The sequence below is a fragment of the Triticum dicoccoides genome, chromosome 2B, assembly GCF_002162155.2.
Source record: "Triticum dicoccoides isolate Atlit2015 ecotype Zavitan chromosome 2B, WEW_v2.0, whole genome shotgun sequence".
Lineage (NCBI taxonomy): Eukaryota > Viridiplantae > Streptophyta > Magnoliopsida > Poales > Poaceae > Triticum > Triticum dicoccoides.
Window position 1 is genome coordinate 14955204 of NC_041383.1, and position 19039 is coordinate 14974242.

The following is a 19039-nucleotide window of genomic DNA, read 5'->3' on the forward strand; positions in this document are numbered from 1 at the left end:
ACCCACACCCCGACGCTCTCCAAGCCCCTCTCCCGATGATGCGTTCTACGATGGCGGCGGCAGCTCCGGTGGCGTAGGGGACGGAGACAACCGCAGCTCCTGGTCGTCGAGCCTCGGCAAGACAGAGACGGAGGACCGGTTTGGCCTCCTCGTGCCGCCAGGGTGCCACCTCCCCCACAACCGGTTTGGCTCAAATCACTCCGGACGCCCGTCCACGTACCTACCTCGTGAGCCCGCGTGGCGTCGGTTCCCGAGGCCCCCTGTCAGGCCGTCGCCATTACTACGGAGTAACACCGGCCGCCCGTCCGCCTACCTGCACTGTCGCCCGGTGGGCTCTAAAAGGCCCTGTCGTCCTCACCCCGCCGTCCACACCCAACGCTCTCCAAGCCCCTCTCCCGATGATGCGTTCTACGACGGCAGCAGCAGCTTCAGTGGGGGAGGCGACGGAAAGAACCGCATCTCTTGATCGTCGAGCCACCGCAAGACAGAGACGGAGGAGCTCTATCGGTTTGGCCTCCTCGTGCCGCCATGGTGCCACCTCCCCCACAACTGCAGGATCGACAAGGACAGCTACCCGATGTTGGTCCCCGGCGCCACGACGGAGGAGCACCGCACCCACCCGGGCGGTCGGTGCAACATTATCGGCCATCAGTAGTTTCGGGACGACAAGAGCTACGAGGACGTCGTCGGCCAGTTACGAAGGGCGGCGGCCAACACCGCCCTCATGTCCAGCGGAGCGTAGCACGCGGCGTGGAAGTGCCTGATGCACCAACGGCACCAGGGCCGCCTGCCCCGCATGCCCTGTCGAAGCTGATCCTCCCGCCGGAGCAGCTCGTCCGCCAAGAGGACGATGACCTTGAAGACACGTCGGGGTACCTTGTCGCTCTCCGGACATCGCAGGCAGCAGCGGCAGTGGAAGAGGAGGGCGCGGTATAGAGGCCTCCCATTGGTCCGCGGACGCGTCCGCTTCTGATTTATCATCCTCTCTCGGCCCGTCTCTGGTGACCGGTCATACAAGAACACGAAAATCATGGTACTTGGGGAAATCCTACATTTCTAATCAACACGATGATGCTTCAAGCGTCGTCGGAGGGCGTGTAGATCGGCGTTTTGTCTTTTGGTGGATCCATCCGGTCTTCGTTCTATGTGTCTTTGATCTATGCTTGTCTTCATCGGCGGCGGTTGCTTTTCTGGTGCGCTGGTCCTATGCGCACGACGGCTGCTCCTCTTTTTCAAACCAAACGCACTCCTCCTCCCACGATTGATTCCCCAACCACCACCGCTCTCCCCCTCTGCCCCGCCGCCGCCCCAACCCCAACTCCGGCGGCCTCCTCTCCCTCCAGCGCCGCCGCTCCACCCTCAGCTTCTCTCCTCTCCTCTCCTCTCCTCTCCCAAGGGAGGGGAGGAGAGGGGATGGGATGGGATGGGAGGGGAGGGGAGGGGAGGGACGGCTCCAGATCGAGCGACGCGCAGATCCAAAGCGGCACCGGCGCGATGTCCTACACCCATGGATGTCCTCGAGGTCGGCCATGAAGGTCCGACCTGACCCATGGATGGATGGACGGATGGGGGCAGAACCCTAGCCCCACACCCACCCATGGATGGATGGGATGTGGTGGCCCTCGACGCCGGCGACGGGCTGCAGCACCTAGACGCCAGAGGTACGCCCTCCATCCTCCTCCCCTCTTCTTTTTCTTCTGGATTTTCTGCAGCCAGGCCATCACAATGGAAGGAGACCATCGCCATGGACGGCCCTTCCCTCTGTTCGACAAGGCAGGACAGCGGCCAGATCCAAGACCAAGCCCACCGGCCATGGCGGCGCGAGCGCCCAGATGCAGGACGGCTCCGAATCCTAACCGCAGCACCTCCGCCGGCCCACACCACCAAGGGGCTTCACCACAGGGACGCCTGCAGCAGCCTCCGCCCTTTCCTTGTGCTCTCTTTCTTGTCTTTCTTGGTGATGATGCAAATTCCTCTTCTTCTTCACCACTGCAACTCGAGTTGGCAGCAATCCTTCATTTACTCGTATGCAAGCATTAGAAACAGCCAAATTTGGCAGCCATTCCATTTGTTTTCTTCCAAGGTCAAACTTCAAAGCTTGTGGTCTGCTCACCTTCAACCGCAGCAGCATCCGCTTCTCCGGCTTCAACCTGTCTCTTCCGCTGCTACCACCGCTCCGCTCCATGCCTTTATCCTGCCAAGGAGCGCGGACGCCGCTCGGGGTGACGTGGCTGCTGTTGCGCCGAGCAGCAGAGGACGCTACTCTCCGTGCGCCCGGCAACATCCTCTTGCAGGCAGCACATCCTCGCTGCTAGCTAGTCATTGGATTATGCACTGTCGTCAATATGATGATGGATTCACCACCCACTATCAGGTTTCCTTACCAACCGATGATACATGTGTGTGCGTGTGTAGAAAGAAAGAATAGTGCATGATTGCCTGACTTGGTGTAATGCCAGCCTTTATAATGTTCTATGCGATGGATTCGCCACCCACTATCATGTTTCGTTGGGTTTCTTCTTAGGAATTTCTTTTGTTGGCTCTGTACGAACGGGGTTCAGTCCTCAAGTTATCATGAATATGCCACGTGCCAGCCGACACAATGGAAGGTATCTCTCTTCTCTCACTTGTCCAATATTGCTTACTGCACGTGGCATGCATGTAAACTGAAACAAGAAAACCAGAAGTTTCTTTCTTCAGTTCAGAGAGGAGACCAGAGGAGGAACTTTCTTTCTTACTTGCTATCCTAGCTAGCTAGCTCGTACACCAGTCCGACCCGCAACTTGGCGAGGATTGAACAATGCTCATGCTGCATGCTATTACCCGAACCTCCAGAAATATATGTCTTGGTATTCCACATTTCAATAGAGTTGGCTTCTTTATATTGAAATAATATGGCTCGTTTAGTTAACCAAATCATCGGTTTAACATAGTGTTAGACTTCTGAACCGCCGTTTTGTTCACTATAGTCAGCGGAGTAGAGCACGCTTGTGGACGGATAGGATAGGATTTCAGTGTGGTCGTGCGCATGCTATGTTTACGGACGCGGCTCGTCTGCAGTGCCTGCCGTACGGGCCAAAATCAACCATTCATTCACTTTCCATCCCATCCAACGGACTTCTGCTGCTCACCAACAAACGAACAGGAGGGTCCAACGAACTTGCTTGTTTCTCTATACTCTGAATCTTCTCGCGCCAAAAATTGAGCTGCAGCAGTTTCGTCGCCGTCAAGCTGCCGCCGCCGTCGTCACCGCCACGTTACGTCCAACGTTGCCGCCTCCGCGTCGTCACCGTCGAGCTGCAGCCGCTGCGTTACCGTTGAGCCACTGTCGCCGCCATGTCGGTTGATATGCCGCAGTTGCATCGCATCCCATCCTCTATCTGGTCCTCTGAATTCTGAAGTGCCCCAAGTTTGCTAGTGGTCTCTAAGGTACAGCCATGCAAGGAACCAAAATTTGCAGGTACAGCCGTGCCAAGCACAATCTGAATATAGCAGTTTTCAGTTTTCTCAGGGAAACTGAAGTGCACTCTACTAACAGAGTACTGAAATTAGTGTACGCTGGGCATAAATAAATAACTTAAAAATAGAACTGTAGTATTTATACTGCATCTCACTCACGTATTCAGATTAGGGGATCGATGATGATTTTCGGTTTTTACCTATGGAGATCAAACGTGACTCCTTGTCTTAGATCGCAACGTGTACGTGTACGCGGCGGCGGCGGCTGCTCGACGGGCGAAGCGGCGGCCGCTGCTCGACGGGTGACGCAGCCGCCGCAGATCCGTTGAATTTGACGCGGCGGCAGCGGCAGGAGCTTAACACGAACTTGCTTCTACGCGGCGATGAGCAGCCCGTGTGGCGTCGGTTCCCGAGGCCCCCTATCGTCTCCCGAGGCCGCCGCCATTACTGAGGGAGTAACACCGGCTGGCCGGCCGCCTACCTGCATTGTCGCCCGGTGGGCTATAAAAGGCCCCGTCGTCCTCACCCCGCCGTCCACACTCGACGCTCTCCAAGCCCGCATCGTCCTCACCCCGCCACCCACACCCCGACGCTCTCCAAGCCCCTCTCTCGATGATGCGTACTACGACGGCGGCAGTAGCTCCGGTGGCGGAGGGGGTGGAGACAACCAGAGCTCCTGGTCGTCAAGCCTCGGTAAGATAGAAACGGAGGACCGGTTTGGCCTCCTCGTGCCGCCAGGGTGCCACCTCCCCCACAACTGCCACGGCGAAGGAGCACCGCACCCACCCGGGCGGCCGGTGCAGCATTACCGGCCATCAGTAGTTTTGGGACGGCAAGAGCTACGACGTCGTCAGCGACCAGTTTCGGAGGGCGGCAGCCGACACATCCCTCATGTCCAGTGGAGCGCAGCGGTGCGGAAGTGCCCGATGCATTTTCGGCAGGCGGCGACCGGCCAAACCAACGGCACCCGCGCCGCCCGCCCCGCATGCCCTACCGAAGGTGATCCTCCCGCCGGAACAACTCGTCCTCCAAGAGGACGATGACCCTGAAGACACGTCGGGTTACCTCGTCGCACTCCGGACATCGCAGGCGGCGGCGCGGCTGTGAGGGAGGCCGCAGAGGTAGCACCGACAGTGGAGGAGGAGGACGACGGGGTCGATTGACAACCTCGGCAACAGCAACGATGATGACGATGGAGCGGCAGGGGGCGGCGACGATGACGCTGCAGTGACCTCACGGCGAGTGAGCGACGAGGAGTAGTTTAGGATTTTTTTTATGTTTAGTTTGCTGAAATATGTAAAATATCCTAATGTTTAAATTTTAGCGTTTATATTGAATGAAATTTCAATTATTTAAATTTATGTTTGAATGAAACTTCGGTCTTTCAGAATGGTTGAATTTTTTTAAGTGAAACAAAAAATCAAAGGAAAGAAACGGAAGAAAATAAAAAGGACATGAAATAAAGGGAATAAAATAAAAGAAAAATGAAAGAACGGAAAGTAATAGGAAATCCATAAAAAGGAAAAATAAAAATAAAATCAATAAAAGAAAAACACGCGCCGTTTTGCCGACTGAGGCATCCGAGTGTGCGGGCGAGGGCCTGCTGTTGGGCCAGGCCAACACGCGCCCGATGACGCCGTAGTACTCAGCCAGTTGGGCCTACCCCATGTTTTTTTTGTCTTTATTTTTCAATTTATGAGCTATGCTTGTTTTTTCTAAACTGCAAAATTATAACTACTACTGTAGAAAACACTCTTGTTTTTTTAATTCTGAAATTTCAAACAAGATATCGTTTTTATATTTATGCTCACAATCTAATTAAATTCATCTTCGTAATAAATCGGATTTACTTTTATATTTATCTTTTGAATAGAAATGCTTTATATACTAAGCACATTTTAAATATGTTCAATTTTAAAAAATGCTTATAAATTTCTGAAAAAAGTTGATTTTTTGTATTTATATTTTTTGGATTTATGACTAATGTTTGTTTTCTTTAAGCAGAGTTATAACTATTAATTTAAAAAATGTTCTTGGTTTTTAAACAATATGAAATTTAAAATATGATATTGTTTTTTATAGTTGTGCTCACAATATAACTAAAGATCGTCTTGAATTGAAATTTGATTTTATTTTATATTTACCTTTGAAATAGAAGTGCTATATATTCTATCCACATATTTAAATATGTTCAATATTGAAAAACATTTATAATTATTGAAAATTTTGTTCTTTTTTATTTTTGTGCTCACATTTTAACTAAAGTTAGGGTTTAGGATAAATTTTAGCTATCCTCTTTAACAATATAGGTAATGCTCTGTCACTTGAGGACAGATCATGTCGTGCACCAGGTTATCCTCTTCCAAATTTATTAAAATTGTTGCCATGTTTTGAAACTCATGAATTTTTTTATCAGGAGCATTTTTTAATTGACGTACTTTTTTAATTCGTGAACATTTTTATATGTATGACATTTTTTGAATTAATAAAAAAAATCTAATTCACAATCCTTTTCGTTTTTGGGAACATTTTTTGAATTTGCCAATATTTTGCTCAAATTCACAAACATTTTTTCAGTATATGAACATTTTTCTTAAAATCGTAAGCATTTTTTTATTCCACGAATATTTTGTGGGTTTTAGAACTATTTTTTAAATGCAAAACCTTCTGAAGTTTGGAATTTTACAAAAATAGCAAAATATTTGAAAAAAAATGTAAAAACTAAAAAGTAAAAAGAAAACATAATGGTAATAACAGGGCACATCCCACCCAGCATCGGATGGCCCAAAAGGGGCGCGCGCGGGAAGGGGGGTGCGCCTTGCTCGATCACGAGCGCATAGCACGCAAAATAGATGTTCCGAAGAGAATAATAACAGGAAAAAAGACAATCACACGTCCGTTGCGTTTGTGACATTCTTCCTACACGACCCAAGCAGACGATTGTTTTTAACACAGTACAGACACAAGCGCTCATATACACGCGCATACACTCATTCTTATAAACGCAAACACGCACACCCTACCCTTATTCGCACCTCGGAAAGACTGAGCTGGCATATTATCCTGAAATTTACGAAGTCACCGTGGGCACCTCGTCGTCAACGGGAATGTCTCCTCCCACTGAATGTGCATCGCCGACAGTCCCTCTTGTGTGAATAATTAATAAAGTGGCTGCATGCATCGTCCGGATGCAGAGGCCGGAGGTCCTCCTTTTCTAAAAAAACAATCCTTCGAATACATGTTTTTGGAATATTTCACTAAAATGAGCCACGCCCTGCAAGAAATGTGATCCTCCTACATCAGCCGTGACCTCAAACACTCAAGTATTTCTTTTATATCATTTGCTGCCACAAGCCTTCAGAATTCTCCTATTTCCATGACCACTTGCATAGTAAGCTATTGTTCATCACACTGAGAGTCAGAATCCCTAGTCCCCCAAAGTATGTATGCCAATTGACCAAGTGTTACTTCTCCTCATATTGCTTCTCTTGCCACATCATCCTAGCCCAAAACATGTTCGCGATTTAACTAGTATATAATTTATAATAGATCTAACAGAAATACTAATCGACAATTGGTAAAGATCTATCTGTAGTATTAACATGTAACTATACCATAGGTCTAGGGTTGACTCACATGAGTCACGCAACCACGTTTGATGCTAAGATTACCAGCGCATCATGGAGGGCGCACAGACGGTTCAAGTCTAATAGTCACTCTATCTTATCAGGCATGTCTAGTTATCCCATTCAAGGATTCTTTGTAATATATACCATTCAGACGTTTGCCTCAATAATTTGGCACCGAAATAAAATTGGGCTTTGGAAAATGGGGTAGAATGTCGCTAAGGCATGCTCCCCAGTATTCCCACTCTAGGCTTTTTTACTGTCAAAGAGAGAGATAAACTTCATTCTAGCTTTTGAGTTTTGAGACACACTTCAAGTTTTAATTTGTGTTGCTACTTTAGCTAGAGTAGTTTTGTACTAGAAGTAGGCGTGTGCTTTGTCGCGACATTTTCCCTTTAGCGCTCTTGTACCGCTTTTTGGTCAATGATAGGTTCTTTGAATTGATGTCTTTCACTCCGCCAATCGTTTCTATGGCATGGTTTACTGAAATTAATAATGTGTGCAACTTGAGTTGAATAAAATAAAACAACCCATGCTCCCTAAGAATAAAACTCGATCTATCTTAAGGAGGTCATCAGGAAAGTAAAAGTTTACATTAATTTTGTAGGAATAACACTATTTGGAACATATGGATTTTGCCTTGGAAGGTCCTACGTTGATTTGATGATTCACCATAGTCTATAACCACCAGAAAGAGTGATATTCGTGAGCAATTTTTCTCAAGTGAGGTGCAAAATCAAGCAAACTTACAGCAAACATTTGCAAATATGCGGGTTCATGGAAATGGTGACAAAAAGAAAACATGGCAGGGTTATGAGTGATGCATTTGAATTAAGCCATGGCATAAAAGATCTTAATGTCACTAACTACTTGTAATCATAATTTAAATGACTTCACTTGCGTGACTGATAATTGATACGTGCATTTTGCTTCACTATTTGTTGCTATAGATTGCTCAATTATATCCATGTTTTTATACGTTATGGCATAATTCATGTACCCTTTTTTCCTTTCATTTGCAAGATTAGAAGGAGGTATGCCGAAGAACTAACAGAAAGGATAAAACCAAGGAAAAATGAAGGAAAAAAATCCCAAAGCCAGAAAAAAATCACAATTCTGATTAGCTTCGACCTCACCCTATCCTTATCACTAGGCAAGGTAAAGTTACCCACACCAATGTCAACAAATTCCATTGAGAAGAAGCCTCACCCAAAATTTCATTATGAACTAAAGGGGATGTTCTTAGTGAAGGCTATATTGTAGAGCCTAAGAAAATGTCCAGCCATGTCTACCTCCATGCTAATCACCATCCTAGAAAAATGTGTTTACCCCAGCACCAACAATCCTTTGAATGCGTTTTTGGAATATTTCATTGATATGAGCCAGACCCTGAAGGAATGTGATCCTCGCACGTCAGTTGTCACGTCATATAGCACCTTCTCACTCAGGTATTTATTTGAAATTACTTCCTACCATATGCCTTCAAAGTTCTCCAATATCCATACCACTTTCATAGTAAGATCTTGTTCATCACATCAAGATCCAGAATCCCCAGGCACTATCCTAGGTTTTCCATCATTGGTTTTAAGAAATCATGTTATCTTCACTCTTCTCTCAGTTGGAAACAATTTTGAACATTTCAACATCCAAATATACATGAAAGAATGATATGCAAGTGATATGCTTCTATTAACATCCTAATTTGGAAATTTGGGATGATACACGACTAGTATTTTTAGTGTTAGAAGTCGTCTCCGCCAATCACTTCTAATGTCCGCTTATGTACTAGTCCAATCCAATTGATGGAGTACTAAGGCTTGATCTAAATGGATGTGCTAATGGCGATGGCGATAACTATGGAGGCCTTTGATAGAGTGCCTACTATGCAATGGTAGAATTCACGAGCCTCAGTGGTTGGGACTGGAAATCCATTTCCAGTGCCTCCTCTCCTCCTTAAATAGATCTTCAATAATGCGTATTAGGCCTTGCGGCATTATACATAGTACAAGTGATCGCCATTTCTTATAGATCCTAATCTGGTGATGAAATACGTACCCAAGTGAGATTTGCATATCATGCAAAATACTCATTTGTAGACAACTTATAGGGATAATCCAAGAACATTCTTGGGAATATGAAGATTCAACTCTGGAAATGAAGGGTGTAGGATCCGCTTATCTAATCTTCCCAGTTGAACTGTTAATCATGCACGAGCAAGAAACATCCATAAGGGACAAAAGTTTATTCCTGAAATTTGAAGACGCCAGGGTTCACTTACAACTGGTATGGAAAGATCACCCACACACTTGTTTACTTGGAAATTTAATGTAGATAAAAATGATAGCAAGGCTAATGCCTAGCTTTCTTTCATCTAGAAAAAGCCTTAATTGGCACATTTAGTTTAGGAGACTAGTACTTTGTCCAATTAAGTCTAACTACTCTACCTTGCACAATAAATGAGAAGTTAAAATTAATCAAAGTGAGATGTCGTGAAATGATTTGGAAGATTGATCATCGTCCTTGATCTTCATCAAAGTGATGTGATCGGCCAAGCAGATGATTTTCTAACCCTGACTATCAATTCCCCTACTACCTCTTCGGTAACCCGACAGGAATTGCACAACCTATGGCCCTTCTGATGCAGAACAGAAAAAGAGACATGCATAAAAGAAGATCATCAATTTTGGAAAATAGATATAAGCTAGAAACTATTAGAAAACATTATGATCCTAGCTAAAAGATAAGGCTGCGTAGTATGATTTATTTTTTAAGTTTATGTAGACAAAGAAGAGAGACCAACACTCCCGGTCTCCACATTAGAAAGTGCGCAGGCGAGCTAATAGGTGGCCTGAAAAAAATACTTCTTCTTGAAGATTTGGAATTGGCAAGGGCAGATGCATCCGGGACAGCCAAGAGAAATTCCATTTGGCGACCGTTCAAATGTGCACTGCATTCTCGTACTGCCGTCGCCGTCGTCTGTCTCTTGACTGTCGTGCTCTGGAGCCAGAGCAGCAGTCCATATCATACTAAGTTAAGGTCCTGAGGCCCTTCTCCGAACCCACACGCTGTCTGCAGCACTATGCCTACACACAACTGATGATGGACAGGTTACATACGACGGACAGAGAATCGCCTTGAGACTAATCTTGTGGGCGTTCTCAGCCACATGACCTGATACATGATTAACTTGCTTGTTTTTCAGACGTACGTACATGGTCCCGATGACAACGCGTGTGGGATCGTGCGGGTTTCGTTGCCTTGACTCTTCTCTTCTCTTCTCTTCTCGTACGCACATGCTGTTTGTCTGCAGCGCATGATGATGCGTACATAGACATGGAGGACAGGCCAGTGTTCGTGACTGTGATAATCACAGGCCACAGCAAGAAGACAAGCTAATTAAGGTTGGTTGTGAGTCCCAGTCTCAGAATTGCCCTGTCCAGTGGAGACATGTACTACTCCCTCCGGTCCAAAATAAAGGTCGTGGTTGTAGTTTAAATTTGATGAGGTATTTTTTATTGGTTTTGAAAGGGATTGATAATTTTCAGAAACTAGGATTTCATCCAGCTTTCCATGATAAAGAAACATCACCGATACAACCAAGAATCCAAGTTTAACCAAGCAATCTCTATGTAAAAAGCTTAGTTATTTCTGGTGTTCATCGTACTGCCGTGATTGAAGATGAATAAATCGGAAGTTTTCCGCAAATAAAAAAACAAGTAATCTCTATCGCTATATACACTAGTTAAAAAGAATGTAAGGTATCATGTTTTACTTTCCTTCTCACTACCCCTTCGTTCAACCATCCTCATATGATAATCAATCATCTTAATTTACTTATTTTCTGAACCAATTCCATTTTAATTTACTTGTCAAACTTCTCATTAAAATATAAGGCCTAGGTAAATCACGGTCACGATTTAATAAACATTTCTTTACACAATCACATTCATATGGGCAGTTAAATCACAACCTAACGAACTAGAATATTTATATTCTGTTGCAACGCATGGGCATTGTCCTAGTGAAAATAAATAGGTCCGTTGGAACCGGGTGTTGGCTCTGTGCATCTTCTTTCTTTGCGAAAAGGCCAAAAAGTTAAGTAGCACATACCCTTATAAAAACACCCTTTCAGAATTTGAAAAAAACCATTCAAATCTTTGAGGGTACCGAAGTCTTACTCCTCTTGCATCCACTGCTAGCGCTCAGTGAGCAAAGCTCATTGCCGCCTCTAGGCCCCTGTCTCAGTGCAAATAATTTCATGATGTTTTTTTATGCGTGAGAAACCATGCAACTGCTAGGTGGTCCATGGGTCTGTTGTAATTTGTATTACCTCTGGTGTTCTTTGTAGTGCCAGGCACACTCGACTTACTTGCATGGTATCTCACGCATATAAAAACATCATGAAATTATTTACACAGTTGATCATCGTCCTTGATCTTCATCAAAGTGGTGTGATCAGCCAAGCAAGTGATTTTCCAACCTGACTATCAATTCCCCGGCTACCTCTTGGTACCCTGACACGCCATACAACAAATTCGGTGCAAACAAAAGAGACAAACATAAAAGATCATAAATTTTGGGAAATTAGTATATGCTAGAAACTATTAGAGAACATTATGTTTATAAAAGATAAGGTTACATAGTACGATTTATTTTTGAAGAAACATCGAAAAGACCCTCAGATCTATTAGCCACAGATCAAACAGTGAGACACCCGTAAAAAAAAGATAGATATTACAATTAAGTCCCTAGGGTGCCTCAGTCCTCCAATCTCCTAGATGGGCCGATGGTGCGCCGCCGCAGCCGCTCCGGTAGCCTCCCCACTGCTAGATTCGGGTGAGCGTTGTAGTCTAACGCACACTGTCAAACATTTCGGAGATGAAGTCATAGTCGCCAGATTCGAAGTCCAAGAGTTGAGAGCCTCGAGGCTTACCAAGCCAACATAGAAGCACCAGAAGATGGCACACCGTCGCTGCTCCATAGGACGAAAACAAAAAGGCCAACCACCCAAAGCTTGCACAAACTCTCGAAGCTTCCAAGTGATGCTGCGTAAGCCACTGCCACGACGCGGATGAAGCTCGAGGACAATACGGCCAATCGTACTGCTACCCCCGTTATCTCCCACAGCAACAACATGACCAACATCCACTGGTCGTTCAGCGCTGAAGCCTTGAGCGCCATCGTTGAGGCGGAGCAAGGATTGGGAGGACATTATTTCCATATGCGTCGAAGACTGCTCCCCCGAACGCGGCACCGCCTGAGACGCAAGCCCACACCTTATTTCCACATCGTACGTCCAGATCCGGGGTCCCCCTCCCCCACCCTTCCGCCGCCGGAGCGCCTACGGAGGGGACTCTAATTAGAAAACATAAGAGCATCTCCGGTCGTTGGAGCCCCCAAGAACCCCACCGAACAAAAAAAGTTGGTGTCCTAGAAGCCAAATGCTTCATCCGGACGAAATAGAAATGCATGTGAAGGGCATCTTCCCAGCCACACCCCACCCCGACCAAAAGTTTGTGAGCAAAATGATTAAATGGGCCAAGAAAAAGGACATGCGGGGAGACACGATTCGCCGAAACTTCTGCAGGCGCCCCGAAGAGGCCACCAACGCGCTGGGTTTCGCCTGGATAAGGCGCCGCCCGAGCCTAAAAAAGTGTCCTAGGGGGTGGGTGGAGATGCTCTAAGAGAGATCAACAACTCCACGGCTCTACATTCAAAATGCACTGGCGAGCAAATAGGTGTCTTAGAAAAAAAACTTTATATTAACGATTCGAAATTGGCAAGTGCAGATGCATCCAGGACAGCCAAGAGAAATTCCATTTGTCGACCGTTCGAATGTGCACAGGCTCGTACTGTCATCACCGTCAGCTGTCTCTTCACTGTCGTGTTCGAGATCGCACGTTAAGGTCCGCAAGCCTTCTCTCCAGTCCAATCTACATCACTATTGCCTACACAACCAATGATGGACAAGTTACGTACGACGGACACCAAATCGCCTTGTGAGACTAATCTTGTGGACGTTCTCATCAACGAAGGCAGAGCCACTTATTAACACGGTACATGATTAACTTGCTCGTTTTTTTCAGATGTACGTCACGTACTGGTGTCACACGTGCCAGCTGCTGCAGACGTGACCACCTCCGACGTATAGTACGTAGGTAGGTACGTGCTCCCGATGACAATTCAACCCCGCGCGTTTCGCCCGTGCGATCGTGCAGCCTGTGGCTGCCTTGACTCCTCACTTCTCTTCTCGTACACACCGTGTCAGGGAGGACCGGCTAGTGTGAGTGATTGTGATAATCAAATGTCACAGCTAGAAGACAAGCTAAGGTTGGTTGTGAGTCCCAGTCTCGGAATTGCCCTGTCACCCTGGAGACATGTACAGTATTATATTCTATTTTGGTGTTAAAAGGAATAGGTATTTTTTAGAAACTAGGGTTTCGTTCGGCTTTCTTGGTAAAGCAACATCACCGATACAACCAATAATTAAGTATGAAAAAATAAATAAGCCTACTAGAACCGGGTGTTGACCGTGTGCATCTTTTTCCGAAAAGGCCACCTATATTAAGTAGCAGAAACCCTTACAAGAACACTCTATAAAATCGAGATTTACATCCAACCATTCAGGATACCAAAGTCTTCTTCGTCATGCATCCACCGACCACACGTGATGAACAAAGCTCGTTGCCGCAGCGGATCAAACTTGTTTAAACCAGGGAACATGTAAAAGCAATGACCAGGAGGTCATCGATATAGACCCGAAGACGTCGATCACTCTGACGTACATCTTAACCATGTAGAGACCTGGTGTGTGTTCATTTTTGCGTATCTCCTAGATGCCATATTATGAGTTAATAAAGGCACCTTTTATGTAAAACTACTCCAGGATAGCAATGATGATATGTAATTTAACATAGGAGACCGTGTCAGTATCAAACACGAGTACTTTCTTTATCGGAACCGAAAGAGTATTGTGGAAATTAAATCTAGCAAAAGTGCATGACTAGCCATTCTCCACGCCTGCAGGCTATAAACAGGAATTAATAAATCCACCATCAACTATATCAGCCAGCAAACTTCTATAATAGCATATTTCTCAAATCAACAAAATTACATATTTCAAAAGTACATTTTGTGATACATATATGCATATGATTTATAAACATCGTATCTGCATATTTTTAAAGTTGATAAAAGTAATAAAGAGAAGTTGTAAAACAAATAAAACTCGAGCTTGGCTAGCTCAAAACTCGGTTAGAGTTATTCTTAAATAATGTACTCCCTCCGTTCCTAAATATAAGTCTTTTTAGAGATTTCAAATGAACTACCACATACGGATGTATATAGACATATTTTAGAATGTAGATTCACTCATTTTACTTCGTATGTAGTCACTTGTCGAAATCTCTAGAAAGACCTATATTTAGAAACGGAGGGAGTAGCTACTAGTCCCAGTCTAAGCCATCCCATTCTCCGGAGACATGTACTATTTGTATTTGGTGTTAACATGGCTACACAATTGGAACAATCACTTTTTTTAATTCCCTAGTTAGTAAAGCAATGAATATCATGCTACCTAAAAGAAAAATGAGCAGATTGGTACAATATAAACATGGAAACGCTATCCCCACCTATTATAGTCTACATAAAACTGATCTTTTTTTCCTTTTGCAATACTAGATATAGAATTCATTGCATGGATGCAACTTGTACGATGTATGATATGATCTATGCCACAGGTAGATAGTCTATTCCATAAACACCTGTGGATAACGACGATTCTGTTCTTTAGACTAATTTGCAGTTTATGCCGAAAAGTGTAATTACTATAGCAACTTTGCCTGTGTAATTCAGCAATAAATTTTTCTTTTTGTCTTTGTTGTTGCACTGATGAAATGAAGCAAAATTATTGAAATGAAGAACCTGCAGCAATAAACGAAAAGCTGACAGTACAAACCAAACAACAAGAACTTACTCGTAGCATTATCAACAATAACCACTAGCCTGACAATACACTATCTTGCAAAATACAATTCATTAAACATATGAAAACTAGAAAATTACTTCCAAAATAAGAATTCTTGCATTGTTTTCAAGCACCAAGCCATCTCTTTTGGACAACATGTCACTACTAGGGAAAATCCTATTAGTAGCACGGGTTAAATAGCTAGTAGTAGCGCGGGTGCCCGCGCTACTACTACGGCGCTACAGCTAACTTGTAGTAGTAGCGCGGATGCGCCCGCGCTACTACTACGTCTGTTAGTAGTAGCGTGGGTGCCACCCGCGCCACTACTATTAATTTCAAAAACAAAAAAAATCTCGATCACGTGCGTGCTGTCAATGGCAGCAATGGTTCGATCCATCGAAGACAGGGGTCGCCGGAGTTGCAGAAGGGCAGCGGCAGACCAGATCCAGCGCCGGCTGCTGTAGAGGGCCCGGATCCATGGCCGAGCAAGGCGGCGGCGTGGGGCTCCTCTTCGCAGCCAAGGCAGCGAGCTCCTGGTCGTCCAGGGCGACGACCTGCACGGGCAAGGACATGAGGGGGTGAGTCAAACCAGAGGGGGGAGAGAAAAAGAAACACGAGGGAGAGAAGAAGGAGATGGAGGTAGCAGCGGGGTTGGTCACCAATGGTGAGGTGCTCCGGCGTGGTGTCATGGAGATGATGCAGGGAAGACCGGCGAGCTCCGGGACGCCGGCGGCACGAGGCGGCGGCCTCTTTTGGCGCCATGGAGGAGGAGGCGCGCATGCGTATGAGGTCCATGTGAGAGCTTATGGAGAGAGAGAGAGGGGGGGAGAGTGACGGGGAAGAGGAAGGAAATGGGGAGGAGATGGGGATTTCAAGGCTCTTCAAAAATCATGTAATTAGTAGCAGCGTGGGTTTATAACCCTCGTTACTACTATCAACTTAGTAGTAGCGCGGGTTTATACCCCTCGCTACTACTATGGCATGTCCCGGGGGGCACGGTAGAGACCGCTTAGTAGTAGCGAGGGGTAAAAACCCGCGCTACTACTAACAAATCAGTAGTAGCGAGGGGTAAAAACCTGCGCTACTAGTAAGTACCAGTATCTAGGGGTATAAACCCGCGCTACTAGTAAGCATCTGCCTATAAGGTTTTTCCTAGTAGTGTGTTTCACTTGATTATTAAGCAGAATCTGCCGCAGTCTAGTTCTTCAGAATTTTGGTTGTTTCAAAGGGAAATGAACCGGGCCTTGAGCCTGATTAGGATGAGCATTTTCCTATTTTTCGCCTTTTCAGTGATGGCGAACCTGCCCGGCTCGTTAATCATTGTGTATAAGTTTCTTTCTACAAAAATGCATCGTGATACAACTTTTATATCTCAGAAGAAAAGATTTCTCACAACAAAAGAAACCCTAGTTAATAGAATTAAAAAAAACTTAGTTCATAGAACAACAAGTTGGCAATACAGAACATATTAATGCATGAATGACATAATGGTAAGACGGGGTCAAAGTTGGGCACACAATTGTACAGCCAGGCATGTATACAACATAAACATAAAACTTTTGTGCAATTCCAAGGATTATTTGCATGGTACACCATAAAGGAAAATACAGAGGTTTTGTTCGACATAATGATAAGTACACATATTACATGTACACACATTACATTAGTGATGCAACCATCGATTGCTTCTTTGTTTCTGCACACATGCAATGTCATAACATTACAAGAGAACCGAACGTAGCGCCAGAAACATGTAACATACACTAGTTCCAGATACACTTTATTGACACATAAATGAGAAAATGTGTATTAAATCTATTTAATTGGATCATATGTAGAGATGTGCAGCCAATCGGGGTGTAGCTTGCAGAACAAGGGGCTCAGCTAGTGCAAGACCCGCATTGCGTTCTTGGAGACTAATACTCTTAACGCCGGGAAGCTTTGTCCAAGTAAATCCGTGCAACATCCTTGCGAACAACATCATTGTCATAGAGGTACCAAGTGAAATCCCAGGACAACCCCTCCTCCCACTGCTAAATGAAATGAAACGTAGGCCTGGATCAGTGAGAAGTACATTCGCAGTGTTCAAATGCCTCTCAGGCTGAAACTCCAGTGGTTCAGTCCAGATCTTGGGATTGCGGCCAAGTCCAAGCCGGCTTAAAAGTATGTGGCTATCCTTGGGTATGGTGTAGCCAGCAATAGTTGTGTCCGCCATGGCGACATGGGGTACGTTAAGAGCATGGTATGGGTGTAAACGGAAGGCCTCCCGGATGCACGATTTGAGATAGTTTAGCTGAGGAATGTCAGACTCCTGCACCAGTCTATCTTTACCGACGACAGCATCGAGTTCCTCTGTTGCTTTTTGCATGATCTCTGGCATGTTCATCATCTCAGCGAGTGCCCACTCAACCGCATTAGATGGGTTATCGACTGCTGCAAACATCATTTCCTACATCCATAGATTTGAGATTAAATAAAGTAATCAGTATAACACAACAGAAAAGGTCAATGCATGTATAATATGGATCGAAGAACAATGAATGAACTTTTTATTGAGGTTAAGATGACATACTAACCGCTGTTTGTGCTCTAATCTCTTCTAGGGAAAGCATTGGTTGTCCCTCTGCATCTTTAAGATGAACCAGGACGTCCAGAAAGTCTCTGGCCTCTTTCTTTTCACCAAATTTCTCAAGAGTGGATGACCTTTCGCGGATTCGCTCCTCTATAATAGGATCATGCAACCGGTTGATTGTTTGCATGGCATCCTTGGAAACCTTTTCATGGCCATCCAGGTCGAGGCCTATGAGGGCTGGGAAGTAGTCGGACACGCAAAAGCTGTAGAGATGGTTGAGGACTGTGAAGAGAGCGGCAACATGTGCCACCTCATCATGTCCAGGCCCACTAGTGGATGAAGCTGGTAGGTCACTGAAGTATCTTTTACCGAACACAAGCCTTCTTATCATGTTACCAACGTAGTGTTGGGTTACATGACGAATGTTGACAATGTTGATTGGACATGCCATGTCGCTGGAAAGAGTTTTATTAATGTACCTTACAAGGTGGTCGTACTCCTCTTTCCGGAGGTGGTGGAGCTTTCCCTCCATGGACGAGGCGAGGATCTCAACGGTGAGGACACGCCTCATCTTCTTCCACTGCTCTCCTTGTGGTGAGAAGATGGAGCCCTTGTACCCGAAGCTGAATAAGCCTGAGGCGAAGGTGGTGGGACGGGAGGCGAAAACTTCATCTTTTGTTCGCAGTACCTCACAGGCTATCTGTGGGCATGCCACCACAATGACATGAGTAGCCCCAAGACGGAGGCACATGATGTCTGTTTTCATCTCCTTGAGCAGGCCATGGATCCACCGGAATACCGCTGGCTTGTTCAGAATCAGCTGGTGCATGTTACCGATGATGGGCAGCGTGACAGGCCCCGGGGGCAGCCTGCCTCGTCGCCCATGTTGCTGCTGGGACAGTAGCACTCTTATATTCTTCAAGACAAAACACACCAGCAAAGTCACCATGATAACAAGAGTACCAAGAGTCATCTTTGGATGAGCTGGGAAGGGTGTTATATGGAGTAGGATAGAAGGCAATTTGTGGAACAGATCGGTAATAGACAGATGTTTCAAGACTTGTGCTTGAGGACAGTCTTGCTTGGTGCATCTAAGTCTGTTAGTCCTCCGGGTATTTATAGGACAACCGGGGAGCCCGCATCCTTGACGTACATATAATCACGTCAGTTAGAGACTCGTTTCATTACCCCACGTGGCCACATATACCATTCATGTCTAGAAGAATCATGCCTCGTGCACTTTCAATGCATTTCGGAGAGTTCACCTTCTTTTGGTTAGTAGGAAAATTAATTGATATAGAGCAAATCAAGTGAATGTTGGCAAAAAAATATGCAGCTCTCAGTTGGACATCTTCATGAGCTCTTCCAAATGCCATTGTCAGAGAAGGCCTTTGCTGAGCTAGCTCATATGGAGTA

At 45.5% G+C, this 19039-nt stretch overlaps 1 protein-coding gene across 1 annotated transcript; it reads right to left on the reverse strand.

Moving 5' to 3' along the window:
• Positions 1-16879: 16879 nt before the first annotated feature.
• Positions 16880-18596, reverse strand: LOC119366836 (tyrosine N-monooxygenase-like). The gene is made up of 2 exons (XM_037632537.1): positions 17628-18596; positions 16880-17500 (listed from the first exon to the last, which is right to left on the reverse strand). Exons 1-2 carry the CDS (start codon positions 18594-18596, stop codon positions 16880-16882), a joined length of 1590 nt encoding a protein of 529 aa, XP_037488434.1.
• Between the last annotated feature and the right edge of the window lie 443 nt (positions 18597-19039).